The sequence below is a fragment of the Hydra vulgaris genome, chromosome 04 (assembly GCF_038396675.1).
Source record: "Hydra vulgaris chromosome 04, alternate assembly HydraT2T_AEP".
NCBI classification, from domain to species: domain Eukaryota; kingdom Metazoa; phylum Cnidaria; class Hydrozoa; order Anthoathecata; family Hydridae; genus Hydra; species Hydra vulgaris.
The window spans coordinates 37,401,688-37,418,145 of NC_088923.1; the positions used below are offsets into that span (position 1 = coordinate 37,401,688).

General features: G+C 27.7%; 1 protein-coding gene across 2 annotated transcripts in view; it reads right to left on the reverse strand.

Moving 5' to 3' along the window:
* Positions 1–15,304, reverse strand: part of LOC100197310 (solute carrier organic anion transporter family member 4C1) — a 35,981-nt gene extending 20,677 nt beyond the window's left edge. Inside the window, exons 1-3 of one of the 2 annotated variants that reach the window (XM_065796231.1) lie at positions 15,169–15,304; positions 5,720–6,517; positions 1,315–1,708 (exon numbers count right to left, since the gene is read on the reverse strand). In XM_065796231.1, coding sequence (XP_065652303.1) covers positions 1,315–1,708; positions 5,720–6,466 — 1,141 coding nt within the window. In that variant the 5' untranslated portion in view covers positions 6,467–6,517; positions 15,169–15,304. The remainder of the gene's footprint in view (positions 1–1,314; positions 1,709–5,719; positions 6,518–15,168) is intronic. The other variant, XM_065796232.1, reaches the window with a different exon arrangement.
* Positions 15,305–16,458: the final 1,154 nt, after the last annotated feature.

Sequence of the window (16,458 nt, forward strand, 5' to 3'; positions counted from 1 at the left end):
TGTGTGATTCTTTTTTTAATGAACTGAAATGATCATAATCAGTAGAAAGGTCAGAAACAGAATATTCAAAAATTATTCATTTGGACAATGCGACTAATAAGTATCATTTGAAGGCTAAAGAGAAAAAGTTGCTGGAAATCCGGAATTAATAGTTGTAATGACAGTCCTTCTAAAATATTTGCCCGAACTTTACTTAAAAAATAGCCAGATTTTTTATTTTAAGAAACTCTGGATATTCAACTATGATTGATAATATGATAGCACAAGAAAAAAATTAAATTCATCCAAGAGACAATGACACTAAATATAAAATGGCCTACTACCTGGACAGATAATTATCCTGGGAAAAACCGCAACATTATGATAAAGATGTTGGATTTTATTTTAATGATTAAATACCTGGAGACCATCAATCATAAATTTTTATTAGTGGATACATGAAGAAAGATGATTTTCTTTGCTTTGTGAAAATAGAGCGTCAATAGTGGACAGAAAATAGCCCGACTACAGCACACCAGCATCTATATCAACAATGTTTGTAGGTACATAGAGGAGAAAATGGAAGCTCTTCTATAGAACTTCCTTTGAAGAAGAAGACTTCTTTGTAGTGGATTTGAGAAGAAACAAAAGGAGGATTGTCAAGGTTCCGGTCAGTCTTCCGCAATTGAGAGCGGAAAAAAATCCCATTTGCAAACAAAAATAACAGGATATCAAGGACGTAAGGCAAATTAGCCTATACCATTGCTTTAAAATGTAAACACAACTTTACATAAAAAATTAATAAAAATTTGTTGAAAAACAAAGTTTTTTTTTTTTGCCTAGTTTAAAAAAATAAAAGACTAAAATATATAAATAAAAAATCTAATTGATTTTAAACGTGTCAAAATAGGGTCTTAAGAAGCGTTTTTTTTTTAACTCTTTATTTGTAAATTCATAGCACACAATTTATTGACGGAAATTATAATTTAATCATTTCCAAAAACACTTAAACGGCGCATTTTTCTTAAAAAAAAGTAATATTAAGAAAGTGGTAAAATTAAGATGATATTGTTTGCTTTTTAAACCATTTTCCGGAGATAAAAACATTTTAACTGCTTTTAAAACCATTTTCTGGAGATAAAAATCTTAAGCCTACAAAACTAAATCGAATAACTTTTGCTAAATCTTAAAAATGTTAAAAAACTTGTCTTAAACATTTTAATAATTTGAATTATTGTTTTAATCATATTGCAAGGATTTATTGTGAAGAGATGTGTCTCTTCACAATAGATTATTACACTTTATATTCTGTACAAAAGTAGTTTAAAAAATTACCGGGTATAACAATGATGCCAGTGTACAAAGATGATTGTGAAGCTGGTAAAAAAAATTGAGTTTCTATAAACTTTGATAAAAATGTTGCAAAACCACCTGTAGCTAAACTTTCTGATGCTGTGGCTAATGTTATAAACAAAAAAGATTTGTTTTTTAGCAGGTTTTTTATTGAAGGCCAAATAGACTTTAAATCATGACGCAGTGTCTGATCTTCTTCTGTCGTATCTTCTAACTCATTTTTCTTTTTGCGGATTTCTTTGGAGTCTGAGAAAATTCGAGGAAATCCAAGCATAGGAAAAATAGGGATTAAAAGGATACCAGCTCCTATTAAAAAGCCAATCCACCATGCTCCTACCCAGTTACCATCTTGAGTCGTTAAGGCTGAGTTAGTTGGCTAAACAAAAGAAAATTGCTCTATTGTACGTTTCTAATACTTGCTGCAGCCAGTCTAAAAACGAAGCATACAAATCAATAACTCTTTTTAAAATTAAAAAGCAAAATAAAAGTCGTATCTTCGTAATCGTAAAGTTCTGAAGTTTTTCTCGTGTAACGGTTACAAAGCCTAAAACACTTGTCGAGTTACTACAGAGCGTTCTCATAAAAAGTGACCGACTCATTTTAACATTTTTTTTAATAAAATAACCACGGAAGTATATATGCAGCAGTTAAAAAGGTGACGAACTTATAATTTATGCATTTGAAAAAATTCCATGACGCAAAAATTATTAAAAAATCTATTATTGAAACAATGTTCGCATTAAACTGTTCTAATTATATCATTTTGTATGAACTTTTTGAAATCATTACCATATATTTTTTTAAATCTTGCTTATATAATATAGCAACCTGTAAAAGCAACCAATAGTAATGTTACGACATTTTGTGCATTGACAAATAATCTTAAAACAGACGTGATATTATGGAAGACTAGGGCTAGTTAGTGGTAAGTAGTAGTTAATAGGTAGTAGGGAAACTCTGACTAGTTGCACCACATTTCTTAAAACTATATTTATATCCTATAACTTTGATTTCTTTTTTAAAAAAAATTAAAGGGTAATAAAATAGCTCTTAGGGAGGTATTATTCCAACATCGTAATGGAAAACTTGCAGCTTACCCCGCTCTGGGACAAAACATCCATTATTTTATAAAAGTGCTTAACCTGAAGTTATATTATGGTTCAACTTACATCAAATTCATAACTTAACGTTAACTTACCCTTAACTAAATGAATAAATATAATAAAATTAAAAAAAATTCTTTGAATGGCATTGACACTTTTTTTTGCAACTTACCCTTGTTGTAACTAGCCCCAGTCTCCCTTACCAATTGAGTCAAAAAAACATTCCTTAAAAAAATTTTTTTTTTGTTTTTTCGTGGAAATGACTTTGACATATTTTTAAAAACATAAAGTAACGTCAAAGAAAGTTGGATATTTTGTTGAATATCCGAAAATAGCTATTTTCGGGCTTTCGGTAAAATTCTCGAAATTTAATGGTTGATTGTTTGAGCTTTTTCCGGGGAAAAAGTTTTGGAACGTTACAAAAAAAAAATTGAAATTTTCAGCACTAATCCAAATCAGATTAATGAATTAATTTCTATTCGAAAAAGCAGAAATAAAAAGATGTTTTTAACTTTTTTCCAATTTTGTTCCTTTGACTTTTACAAAAAAATAGAACTGCAGTATCATATTGCACATGTATGTATATAATATAATAATGTATGTATGTATGTATGTATGTATGTATGTATGTATGTATGTATGTATGTATGTATGTATGTATGTATGTATGTATGTATGTATGTATGTATGTATGTATGTATGTATGTATGTATGTATGTATGTATGTATGTATGTATGTATGTATGTATGTATGTATGTATGTATGTATGTATGTATGTATGTATGTATGTATGTATGTATGTATGTATGTATGTATGTATGTATGTATGTATGTATGTATGTATGTATGTATGTATGTATGTATGTATTTATGTATGTATGTATGTGTGTATGTATGTATGTATGTATATTTGTACATTTGTATTTTAGTGTACCCGACCGCAGGTGATTAGAGTGGATAACCGAGATGCTTTTAAACCAAGATTACAAGCTCACGAGTTCAACAAAATCTTCATTGATATCGGTTCTCAACTCGCAAATAAAATTCCTAATACCTAAGTTGTGTTCGATAACTTTTTAACACTGATGAATTTGCTCCAATGAAATATCTTCTGAGCTATCATTTGAGGAGTTTCAAGTGTCATTTAAATCTATTAAAAAATAAGCCCCTGGAGCTGAAGAAATATGCAAAACATAGTCTTAGAATGCTTTGAATAATTAAAAGATATTCTCTTTAAAATTTTCAAAGCATCAAAACAACAAGGAGTTTTTACTGATCAGTTAAAAATAGCCAAGATAATCCACAAAGAAGGAGACAGAACTAATATATGTAATTACCGACCAATCTCTATTTTATCAACATTTTCCAAAATCTTAGAAAAAATTATTTACAGTAGATTTTATTCTTATTTTAACGACAAGAATATTTTTAATATTAAAACCAGTTTGGTTTTAAAAGAAATAGTTCTACTGAGCATGCAATCATCCAATTCGTCCGTGAAATCTTTAATTTTTTCAAATATTTGCAATTCATATTAGATATTTTTTTAGATTTATCAAAAGCATTTGATACAGTAAAATCACTTGATTTATAAACTTAAACATTATGGAGTAAATGGCTTTTAATTTATAATTTTGAAATGGCTTAAAAGTTATTTAACAACCCGAAAACAATTCGTTTTTTTTAACGATTGTTATCAAAAAAATATTTTAGATTTTTCATGTGGTGTTCCAAAAGAATCAATTATCGGGCCACTTCTTTTTTTAATCGACATTAATGATTTGCATAATGCTTCTAATCTTTTAAATATTATGTTTGCGGATGATACTAATTTAATTTTGTCTAATAGCAATAATAATAAACTCTTTACTACTATGAACGAAGAACTCAAAAAATATTTCTAGCAGGTTTAAATGCAATAAACTTATCTAATGCCAATAGGGAGGTGGAAGTCATTAGTGGCTACCTCTAAATAAAATTTTGAAGGCAAAATCATGTATAGCCTCCGGTGGTTTCTGCCTCCCAGATTGCCGCAACCGCCAAATTGGAGGCAGAAATATTTGCCTCCCGCCGGTGGGTGTTTGTTTTTAAGTTGACTAACAATTTAAATATTAATTAAGAACAAATGTTAATAACTTGACATCAAAGTTTTTTTTTATATGGTTTATTGAAAAAGTTTTGACTATTTAATTAAAATTATAATTTTGTCAATTAATCATTAGTCAGAAGCGATTCTATAAACTACATTTCTTGATATTTTGCCAATCATGTATTTGCACTTGGTTCTTGATATTATCTACAGACAATTTGATCATTTATTACCTTTCATTAAATCAACTTTTGCTCTTTGAACTGGTCAAACAAAATTACCTTCAATAGGCCCATCTATGCATGAAAAAAACATCATCAGGGTGCTCAAAATTTGGGATATTGTTGCAAAAAGTAAAATGTCGATAACTTTCTTTTAGACGGTGCTAAAAAATTTTAAAAGTTTGTAAAATTTATGCCCAAGTAAAAACCAAAAAACTAGAACAAAAGGAACTTTACTTTTGACGAAATTAAACTTCAAAAAGTGGGAAGCACTAAAAAAAGAGTACCTTTTTTGGCTAGTTTACTTTTCAAAACTTAATTTGACATTGAGTTTTTTAAATTGATCCGTTTCTGATAAAAGTTGTTTTGTAAATCTTATACACAATCTCATTTTTTGTTACTTTATATACAATTTTATAAGCTCAGTATATATACTAATATATAAAAGCATATAATAAAAGCATAAGATCAAATATTTGAATTAATTATGGTTAAATTTGGGTAGCTCATATTTAAAGGTCTACCAGATGTATCAGGCATTAATAAACTACTACAAGTGCCTTTGTTTATTTCAGCCTTTCTCGTTCTTTCCTCTACTTTATAAACTGCTTGAACATTTTATATATATAATAGTATATAAATATTAATTTATAAATACACTGATAAAATACTTAAATGCTTGTGCTTTTAAAAATTTTTTAAAAAATTTACAAATAGATTTAAAAAACATTGTTTATGAGAAAATATTCGATTAAATAGGAGGAAACTTAGAAAAAAAAGGTTTACGCCTCCGTCGTTGCGAACGTCGCTTATCTGGCCAGACCCGGCATTAAACCTTTTGGTTCCACCCCAGATCTCTAGCCGCAATGACTGCTTTAAATATAAATAGCAAATTTAAATATAAATATAAAACATCAAATTACAAATAAATATTAAATTAATTATTCGAACGAACAAACTTTCACTTACGCACCTGTTTAATATCTACCCACGTATTAAGTATTGGAAGACCAATGATGAAACCAACCGCTGGACCAATAACTGCTGCAGCATAATAAATACCCAAGTACAAGCTTCCTTGACCTCTATGTGTTACTTCTTCAATATGAGCAGGTGCTAAAGTATATAAAGGTGTTGCACCAATACCCATCAAAACAAAACCAAGAGCAAATAAGCCTTTATAATACCATAAAGTTCCTTCATTACAAGTTGTTTCAGGAACTGTATAGTTTGAAGAAATTTGACAAAAATCTGTTGAAATTTGGACACCAGCAGTGTAACTTCCAACGATGTACTTTGGGATAGTTGTTATAAAACATCCACAAGCCATTACCAGCATACCTGCTGCAATAAAACGAGGTTTATGATTATGACCAATGTAGCTGACAAAAAGACAGCAAATACCATAAGCTGCATCATAAGTAACACTAAGTAAAAGCCCACTCTCTGTACTTTTTAAACCATATTGTTTTTCTATAGATGTAATAGCAGTAAATGTTACTCCAGTAATTACTAGTCCTTGAGAAAGAGAACATATGCATAAAACTACAATCAAAAACGATGGTTTGTTAAGTTTTTGTAATGAACTGCCTGAAAATCTTCCCCAGCCATATTTATACACATCAATGACGGGTTCTACAACTGATTCCACGTCAGAAAACAAAATATCCTCAAATTGTTTTTCTGCATCAGCGTCTTGGAAAACTGGATTATCAAACATTGCATGCTTTTTTTCTGTTTAATACCACAAACAGTTTTCTAAACCAGAATTCTAAAGTAAAAACTAAATTTTATATATATATATATATATATATATATATATATATATATATATATATATATATATATATATATATATATATATACAATTATAATAATTTTTAGTGTTTAAAAAATAATTTTCATAATTTTTTAACGCTAAATTATTACAGTATGAAATTTAAAATTTATTGATGAATATAAATTTAGTTAAGAATAGTATGAAAATCTTTTATAGACAGGTGTAAAAATATCTTATAGGCAGGTGTACCTAAAATTTTAAAGCCTTTTGGTCTCAGGCTCCAACCGCATTACGCAGTATTATATGGTTCAATGTCCCATTTAACAAAAACTTTACCACAAATGTTGCTAAAACATTTTTAAAATTTCTGGAAAAAAATTTCCTAAAAACTACAAACTACCCAAAATCTTCTATACTGATAATATCAAAAAAGTTATAAAAAACCATGCCAAAAACAATTTTTTGAAAAATTAAAAAAAATGAAGTAAAATCTAACTGCTGAAACAAGGCAAAATGCCGCGTGGACGAAAAGTGTATATCCACAAATTTTATTTATAAATACATATTGCAACCCACCAAAGTTTATTTTGGATAATTAATAACGGAAATTATATTTAGCGGAGGGTGAGTGAAATATCATATATAGTAATCAAAAACTATTATTTAAAAAGTTATATACAAAAAGTCCACCACCCAATCAAACTATGTTTGGAATTTGAAAACCAAATTTAAAGAAACCCCTATTTTCACGTGGTCAATCTTAAAATCTATACCCTCCAACTCAAATATTGCCAAAAGATGCCCACTATGCTTATATAAAAAATTTACAATTAAATTGTATACAAAACTTGAAGAACTTTTAAATAAACGAACGGAAATTATATCTAAGTGCTGTCATGAAATCAAACTTTTATAAAAAAATTGCAAAGATTGCTACAAATCAAACTAATCTCTAATAATTATTATTTTATTTTAGTTAATAGATTTCTAAGCCAATTAAAAAAACCATTCACATTCATATCTCAAGTAAAACATATTTCATAGTTCGTTTAATATCTTTATGTTTTTATATGTATGAATATATATAATATGTAATGTATATATATATATATATATATATATATATATATATATATATATATATATATATATATATATATATATATATATATATATATATATATATATATATATATATATATATATATATATATATATATATATATATATATATATATATATATATATACATATATATATACATATATATATATATATATATATATATATATATATATATATATATATATATATATATATATATATATATATATATATATATATATATATATATCATAATATAATGTATGTATATATAGAAAGAAAGTGCAGCATATTTGGAATATTAATAGTAACTTTAAATACTCAAATATCTAAATTAATATAAACGCCATCTATATTGTTTTTTTGGGAACACTAGATCAAATAGCACATAAAGTAAATGATTAATAAAAACAGTGTGTTACCTTGATGTTTTTGCTGACAGCCACACTTTAAAAAAGCGTCAATTTTGAAAACTTTTTTGGTTAGAGTGTAACCCTTCATAAATATTAATAAATGCATAAATAAATCCTCCGTTTAATCGATTAAATTATGAGGAAACCTTATCGATCTTTGGTTGCTTTTTGATTTTGGTTTACTTATGAATGTCAATGGAAAAAAAAGGTGAATACAATTTGGAATACTATGTTTTAAACTACCTGCACCTCAAGTAAAATCACAAATTTGGAGATTTTTATTTCTGTAGAAATTTTGATAGGGTTCACAGGCCAAATTGTAAACATCTGGACTTGTTGTCTAACTTTTTTATTTTGTCTGGTATCGTTGTGGCTCTGCGCTGTATTAGCTCAATAATTTGTTCATCCTTTAAAAAATGAGGGTTCCAAGCTGGAACTGCAAACTTAAGTAAAGGATGGACATAGGTGGAGTAGACCCAGCAAACATTGTTTAAGTAGATTTGCAGTGGATATATAGGCCTTTTTTTAGTGGTTCATTGAAGGTGGTTACATCCATTGTAGTTCAAGTCGTTATTGAACAAAGGTCCAATTCCTCTATTGATTACTCAAAGTGAGTTAAAAATTTTCGGCCTAAGTTTATGCCCTTGCATTTCTTAGCGTTTCGCACCATGAGCCAAGACTTGGTCCAATAAACAATTTGGTTTGTATCTGATTGGAGTTAAAGTTAAGCAGCAAGTGAGTTGACAATGCTCAGAATTTTAGTGTCATTAGTGTAGATTTTACAACTGTTTCCTTCTGCTATTACATCTGGCAGATCGTTGATGAAAATGACGAATAAAATTGGTTCTAAAGACTGATCCTTGCGAAACCTTTTTTGTCACAGGAGTTATTGAGATCTGTTGAGTTGAAAATTTTTTACCCAATTTAGAAGATTCCCTTCAATTTTTAATTTGTAAAGCATTTGCTGATGTAGCACATGGTTAAATGTTTTTGCAAAATCCAGTAATATGACATCAACTGGTAGTTTTCTGGCTATATTTCCAATCAGGAAGTCCATTAATTCAAGGAGATTCGTAATGCATGCTTTTTTTCTCTAAGAAGCCATGTTAACTATTTGATAGAAGATTGTTTGATTTTAAATGCTGCATGGTTGCTTTCTTAACTAGTTTCTCCATTATTTTACACAAATTGAGGTGAGGAATATTTGTCTGTAGTTTGATGGGTCAATTCTGAAGCCCTTCTCAAGTAAAGGTATTAAATTTGCTTTAGACCATGAAGTTGGTGAATTTCACCATTGTTGAATGACTTTTGAAAGATGAGAATAAGTGGAGTAGATATTGAAGTAGAAAAAGCGCTTAAAACGCGAGGATTGACATTGTCTTCACAAAGTGATATGGATATATCAAGTGATAAGAGCTCCATTAGAGTGGCCTGAGTGTCAAATGCTATGCTGTTGAAGGTTATGTTATTTCTACAACCAGCGATCAGAGTGGGGAAGACTGTTATTCAGTCAGAGCTAATAATCTCACTGGAACTGGTGATTCGCATAGATGGGATATGATTTGGATGGTTATGCGATAAACTAGACTATACAACAAAGTTGAAAAAAATTAGTTTATATTTAAAAAATGATTTATGTAGTGTTTCTTTGCAAACACCAAAATACTATAATTAAAATTTTTAAGTGCACTGAACTGAAATTACTTTCAATTTTTTCGGTTTAGTGGCTTTTGTTAAAGACTTTTAAACTTTGCGTCAAATTATCTGATTTCAACATATTCGCTATTTAGGCTGGTTTGGTGCTAAGTCATCCATTTGTTACTGAGCGTTTACTATTTATGTATGAAAATAGTCTTTTAGTGTTGCGCTTATCATTGGCTAGAGCAAATTTGAAGGTTTTCATAAAAGAACGACTTAATTTTTTAACAAACTTTCTAGTTCCTCTATATTCCTGGATCAGGGATGTGATTTTCCATTTTGAACTGACGTTACAAGCCTAGAGTCATTTTTTAAGGCGAATCAGAGAATATAGATTTTTTGATGGTTTTTTCGGCATACAAGGGATAATTTGAAGACAGCATTCATTGTATTTGTTGAGCCAAAGCAGTTTATGGGAAATTTAAATCATCGACAATGATGATGCCATTGTATTTTTTGGTCGATACTGATATTTTGTCATTAAAAATAGCAATTAAAATCTTTGAGAAGGCCTCAATACCTGATGATGAAGGTCTATAAATGTAGCCTTGGAGCAGAATTTCGTTTAGAAGCTTTAGTATATTAGTTGATATAATTTGTATATTGATATGATAGATTTGATATGATTTATATATTGATATGATAGATTTGATATGCTTTGTATATTAATATGATAGATTTGATATAATTTTATATTGATATGATAGATTTGATATGATTTGTATATTGATATGACAGACTTGATATAATTTTTATATTGATATGATAGATTTGATATGATTTGTATATTAATATGATAGGTTTGATATGATTTGTATATTGTTTAATATCAAATCTCTCAAGTATTTATAGAGCATAAGTCAAATAAATTTTAGAGATCTTTGGATATGATGCGTCATCAGCATATATAGAAAATGGTATATGTATATATATATATATATACACACATATATATGTATGTATGTGTGTGTATATATATATATATATATATATATATATATATATATATATATATATATATATATATGCCAAACATTTATAGTTTTTTTAGCTTGTAAATGAATTTAAAATTCACTTACAAGCTAAAAAAAAGCAAAAAATAAAACAATTAATCATATTAACTTTGTAACAAGCACTTGCTAGGGGGTATTTTATAAAAATCACATGATAAAATCTCTATGCTGCGGCCAAGATAGCAACATGGATTTTAGCTTACCTACCTCTAATAATTATTTTACAAAAAACTGATCTTAAAAAAATTTTTAGAAAAAGTAATAAAGAAAGAATCTTAAAAAGATCTTAAAAGAATTTTAAAGTTAAATAAATCAAGTGCTAATTAAAAAAAATTTGATATTTCGAATTTGTTTTTTGCCTTCCGAATCCATATTTTCGAATTACATAATCACGCAATGTATGATTGTATCATATCACTGTATGATATGTATTGCAAGGCAAATATGGATTGGGTGGGCAGTGGACCTTGTTTATGCTATAAAACAAAGCGCTTAAATAAAACGTTCTCTGTTGAAACCATACCAAGCATAATTAGAAGAAGTTGGGCAAAATTAAAAAAAAAAATATTCGTGCTTTTTTGTGTTTAGCATTTTATATTAAATATTATTTAATAGTAATTTTTAGTTGTTTCTGAAATATTGTTGATTTTTTTTTGGTTTTTAGAAAATATTAAAATAATATAATCAAAAAGTTGAATAACTTTTTTTGTATGTTTCCTACTTAATTTTAGCCTTTGAAAAATTTCTTTTGAAAGTAAAGTAAGTTTTGAATTAAAATTTTTCAATTTTTCAAACAAAAAGGATAAAGTAAAGGGTACACACTGACATTAATTTGGAGTTGATATATAGTTTTAGCACTAGGAGAATAAAACCTTCACTTTGGTGCGATAAAGAAAATTGTGATTTCTTGAAATGTGTCATAAGATAACAGTTATAAGAAAGTGTGTAACCCATAAGAGTGTGAAGGCATAAACATAAAATTAAAAAAAAGAAACTAAGTGTTAAGTAGATGAAAACTTTTAGAGCGTTTTGTATTATAGCGTTTTTAAATTGAATTTGAAAGATTACGCAACCACCATTTAAAAAATTACCGGCTGCGATTTACCAATTAAAAACCATCAACGTTCGGTTAATATTCGGAGCCTTAACAGCATGATTAGAATACCATTTATCTCTCCGTTTTAAAACCGGTTTTTTAGAGTTTTTTTTAAACGGACACTCAAATTTTTCTTTGGTTTAAAGTAGATAAGTATCTTAGCTTAGACAGAATGGCAATGTTCAACTTAATAGAGATTTTGTTATAATGGTAAGTCCAAGCTAAGTTTTCTCCTTTATATCCAAAAGTTTTTTTTCCTATTTAACTTAATTTTGATCTGCTGGTCTAATTTTTTGTGACGACATTTAAATAATATTATATCAGTTTTTTTTAAAGTTAAGGGAAATTTTGTAGGCTTTTAGCCAGTTGCATTAGTTTTATTATGGTCAACATATGGTCAACTTTATTAACATATTTGTTGATTTTTTTATGGACTTTTAAATTGAGAAAGTTTGTGTCATCTGCAAAGTTTTGGACTCTCAAATATTTTATAGCTTTAGACATTATTTATATAAATAAGAAACAGAATAGGTCCAGGCTCAATTTTAGGAATGAAATGAGAGAAGAGATGAATCCTTAAAAATACCGACTGCTTTCTAAAAAAAAAATTCTCAAACCACCCGACTGAAATGAATCAAATGCCCGACTAACTCATAATACTCGTCAAAATATCAATTATAACTTCGTCTTCTTTGGTGGGGGTTATAAAACACCATTCCACCTATCCACCCTCATACCCTTTCTCCCATAGAATTGCCCCTGAAAAGGACCAAGGACAGATCCCCGAGAAACACTTAACTAGATTTGGTTTAAGTTTGAGTTCACCCCCATTAATAGTGGCTAATTAAGTTCTATTGATATAAACCAGCAGTTTGAAACTCCTCTAATACCGTAGAAGTGTAGTTTATAACGTAAAATGTCAACATCAACTGTGTGAAATGCTTTTTGAAGGTCGATAAAAATAACACAGCTAAATATTCCTTTATCTAGAGAATTTTTAATTTCTTCTGTTGGACTTAGTATAGCAAGTGAAATAAAATAGTTTGTTTGAGAACCCAAAAAAAAAAAGATCCAAATTGTAATTCAAAAAACTAATATAAAAAGTTCAAAAAATCATGTAGCACGTCTTGTTAATTTAAAAGATCGTTTTACTCATGCAAAGCCTATCTTATTTAGCATGAACATTCTTATTATTTATATGAGGTTAGCATTTTAGACGTACTTTGTTTTATTTTAAATGCAAAACTAACTCGTGTTCAATTTCTTTTGGTGATTTATATTCATGTATAGAAAAAAACAAGTATATATTGCAAAATAATTTTATACGAGAACCAAAATTAAAATAAAATATTGGCAAATTTTGTATTTCAATGCGTGAAGCACTTTTATGGAACAAAATAGTTTTGAATTGATTTCACTCGTGAATGGAGTTATTATTTCTTAAAAAGAAAACTAAAAGAAATCATTTTTATGATTGATGACATATATCTATTTTTTTGAATACTTGCATCTTAAAATATTCTATTTTAGATGAAATTTTACTTTAACATTATATATATTTAATCACTGTTTGATATTTATATTTTGTCAAGTTTATTTATGTTTTTATTTTGCTATTTTATTTTTATTTAACGTTCCAGCGGTTCTCGATGACTAGTTCCAGCGGTTCTCGATGACTAGTTCCAGCGGTTCTCGATGACTAGTTCCAGCGGTTCTCGATGACTAGTTCCAGCGGTTCTCGATGACTAGACCAAGTGGTCCTCTATGAGTCTCTGCATTCTTTTCATTTGAAAAAAAAAATCTTATGACAAAATATAAATTAAAAAAAAAAAAGGTTTAAATATTTAATTTCGCTAACTTAAAATACAACAATGTTGTGTCAACGTTGGTGTTTTGTTTTGGCGACGTCGCATTTGTAACCAAAACGACATAAAAAACCCGTTGGCAACCGATGTTGTGCCAACTCACAACTGTTATAACGTTTTACCAAAGTATGTGTGAGCGCCTATTTATAGACAATTCATTCCGGAGTGTTACCTCATCACGATATATTTGACTTTGACAAAAATGCGATGGGGACTACTTCTACATGAAAGTGATTTACAGCACACTAAAAGTTTACTCATTTTGGAAGCTTTTTTATTGATTTTTTACTGCATTTATTATTCAGTCTTAAAATATAAAAACAAATAATTAATACAATCAAAGTTCACAAACTTTCATTTCAGGACCGACGACACCCGGTAGGTGGCCTGGGGGCACGTGTCCTCTCCCCCCACACTTTTTTTCTAAAAACCTTTCTTTTTTTTTTTTAGAAAATTCAGGGTATAGAGAGCTTTTTTTAGATATTGACTATTGTGACCCCCTCCTCCCACTTAGAAACCCGTGTCGTCGGCCATGCATTTTAGTTCATAAAACCAAAGTTTGTTCTCATTTTAGTCGTTTTTCCACAATTTTAGCAAACAATTGAAATATAACACTTTGAGTTATAGAAAAAAATGGTGTTAAATAGTGTTATTATCAATGAAATACAATGAATCTAGATGTTATAGATGTTGTAATAATATAGCTATAAGTTTAGACTTGAGTTATACACACATACATACATACATACATACATACATACATACATACATACATACATACATACATACATACATACATACATACATACATACATACATACATACATACATACATACATACATACATACATACATACATACATACATACATACATACATACATACATACATACATACATACATACATACATACATACATACATACATACATACATACATACATACATACATACATACATACATACATACATACATACATACATACATACATACATACATACAAGAAATAAGACAAATTTTTTCCACTTATTAAAAGAAACCATACTTTAAACAAATAAAGTTGCAAAACATGTTTCGACTAATTTATAGTAATCTTCAGTTGGATTTAAAATCCCAACTAATTTTTATATACAAATATTCTACGGTAATTAAATATAAAATTAAATTAAAAAAAAAAAAAATTGTTGTTTATCTTTAATTACCGTAGAATATTTGTATATAAAAATTAAATGAGTTTTTAAACTAAACTGAAGATGACTAAAACTAGAAATTAGTTATTTTTTATTTACAATTCTCAATTGTTTTATCTATTTTGTTGTATATATATATATATATATATATATATATATATATATATATATATATATAATATATATATATATATATATATATATATAATATACTAGTTAAAGTGCAAAATGCATTAAAATTAGACATATAAAACTTTACTAACCAGGATTTGTTGTAATTCTTTAGTTTTCTTTTCAAAAAAGTTGTTTATTTTCTAAAAACTATAATGTTAAAATTATTGTCATTTACACGCTTATTGCAGTAAAATTTTTTGAACAACAAAAAATGTATTGAGATAATTCACAGCATAAGAAAGTTATTTGTAATCCAAGCTATTAAGTGATTAAAGCACTTATTTCTAAATTAAAATATTCCATTGTCAAGAAAGTACAAAAGTAATAAAAAACGCTAATATCTTTGATATTGCTTGATTTTTTTTTTTTTATTGTACCAGTTCATTTTTTTTATTTTTTTGAGATATTAACTAAAAAGTGGTTTCAAGTTCATGCTCAGAATTTTACGAAATTGTTAACATGATGACGCTGCAGTGACACAGTAAAGAAATTTTAAAAAAAGTTTTACTTTTTCGTCGGTTAAAAGAGAAATGTTTTTCGTTATTTATGCATGTGATTTATCACAATCATACTTTCTTACATTTTCTTTGATATTTTTTCAAAAACAGAAATGTTACCAAGAAGACATCCATTAATTATGTCAACATTTTTAATGCAATTTCGTATCCTTCTACTCCCTCCCCCCCCCCCCCATACCTCTCCCTCTTGTCAACTTATTTCAAGCTATATTTAATCCCCTTGAAATTATGATGTCAAAACTTGTATCTTTCTTCCCCTAAAAATATTTCTGAGAGAAATTAAATTTTAGAAATAATATATATATATATATATATATATATATATATATATATATATATATATGTGTGTATATATATATATATATATATATATATATATATATATATATATATATATATATATATATATATATATATATATATACACACACACACACACACAATAGTTTAAAGCAAAAAATAAAAAGAGACTTATAACATTTTATATACTCTTAAATATTTTTGATTACTGAAGGCCCATAAAATATATTTTCAAATCAATACAGCTCAAAGTTGAATGGGGAGAGGATAAAAAATTAAAAATAGGCAAGAAACTGAAACTTTATATAAAAATAGGTAAAAAAAAACAGCTTACACAGAAAGTTTAAACGCATTCGTTTTTTTAACTCGCATAATTATTCCTAGAAATGATGGCCTGATAAAATTATGAAATTTAGCGACCATTTTTATGTTTAGTTAAGTATGGTTATACTTTAACAATTTAAATAAGTAAAATATAGTAAGAATTAATTTAAAGAGTTGGAGGATGGTTAGATTAATTGAGCACTTACTCTCAAGTGCTTAATACATGGAAGGAGGAGG